General features: G+C 35.2%; 1 protein-coding gene across 1 annotated transcript in view; it reads left to right on the top strand.

Annotated features, from left to right (window-relative positions):
- LOC119268219 (vesicle transport v-SNARE 13-like) overlaps positions 1-1240 on the top strand; it is a 3816-nt gene extending 2576 nt beyond the window's left edge. Inside the window, exon 5 of the mRNA XM_037549793.1 lies at positions 851-1240. Within this exon, the coding sequence (XP_037405690.1) occupies positions 851-1003 (153 nt within the window). The 3' untranslated portion in view covers positions 1004-1240. The remainder of the gene's footprint in view (positions 1-850) is intronic.
- Positions 1241-1490: the final 250 nt, after the last annotated feature.

Below are 1490 nucleotides of genomic sequence, written 5' to 3'. Positions count from 1 at the left end.
TATGCTTTAAGCCTTTTTATATATGTAAACTGTTTATTTACAAGTGCTAGAAGCAGAACCTACCTTACTTTACAAGTCAATTACATCTACAGGTTGTTTACAGTATATATGTTGCTTGAATTTAACTGATTATTTGTTTTGTATTTCTTGTCATTTATGAACTTGATTTCTTCTTTTCATTCTTAAGTCTCCTTATTCATGCCTGATGGAGCAAGGAACCGAGGATCATGCACATTTTGGAAATTTGTGAATCACTGAATTCAAAAATATTTTTTGAGAAATGTCCAGAAAATACTTTAAGTCAAATTGAGCTTGATGAGCCACTCTATAACTTCTATTCATAAAATACTTGTATTGTCGCATTTGCCTACCCATAACTTTCCTCAATTCTGATATACCCACAAGGGATTGTTTGGATGGACATGTATCAGCTGAATGTTTTGTACAAGTAGCAAACCTAAACATTTTCTATTTGTGGGTTATCAAGGTCACTTCGGATTGTGGCAGTATTTTTGCAATCTGACCTGATATTTTTGTTTGATGCTAGTCTGCTAGATGTAGAGTTATCCTTTGGGCAAATCCTTGTATGTCGGAAAAACATAGGTTGCATCCTAATGCTTTACCTAGGTTCTTTTGTCCCCTGTTCCTAAGAGCCCTATGTTTTATTTGTGCCTTAGTGAACTTAACTTCTGTAGTGGTATTCAATCATAACAATCAAACACCTACAGTACACATGTTTGTAAGATCACTCAACTGTCATGATACAAAATGTAAGTTGTATTATATATTTGAGCTGCTAGTGTCTTGTGTTTTCTAACCTACTTATTTGCAATCTTGATTGGCTTTTCAGTTGCATGACGTGGATGACAACGTTGGCAAGAGCAGAAAGATCATGGGGGCCATGGTGAGAAGGATGGATAGGAACAAGTGGATTATCGGCTTGCTGATAGCTCTTCTTGTTTTAGCGATCCTAGTAGTCCTGTATTTCAAGTTTGTGCACTGAGTGATTCCTTGCCATTACCATATGACTGCAGTTTTCTATGCCAACTACCTTTACATTTTTAGTGTGTTTCACACTTTTCATGTCATTTTTTGTTTGGTTTTGCAGAACCATTTAATGTGGCCGTGTTTGTTGTTTTTCCTATAAAAAAATGTTAGATGATTTGACATCTTTGTAGATAAAGCAGATGTTTATTACGGATATACACAATACATGAGCAGTTTGGATTTTGAATTTAAAGTAGTTACATTGTCAGAACTCAGAGGGTGAAAGGAAAGCTGAGTAACGGAGTTGAATTTTTCTATTTATCTCCCACAAATAAATTTTTGTTTGTCAAGTGTAGTTTGGTTCGATTGGTTCAAAATTTCCACAGCCCCTTTTTGAGAATAAAACATTTTACAGTGATGGACTATGAGCTGTTTGTAACTTTGTATGGTGCTCCACACTTCACATGACTGTTTTTGACAACAATCTCCAAAACACAAGGGTT

The sequence above is a fragment of the Triticum dicoccoides genome, chromosome 3A (genome assembly GCF_002162155.2).
Source record: "Triticum dicoccoides isolate Atlit2015 ecotype Zavitan chromosome 3A, WEW_v2.0, whole genome shotgun sequence".
In the NCBI taxonomy this organism is placed as follows: Eukaryota; Viridiplantae; Streptophyta; class Magnoliopsida; order Poales; family Poaceae; genus Triticum; species Triticum dicoccoides.
This window is presented reverse-complemented; position numbering and strand designations above follow the sequence as displayed.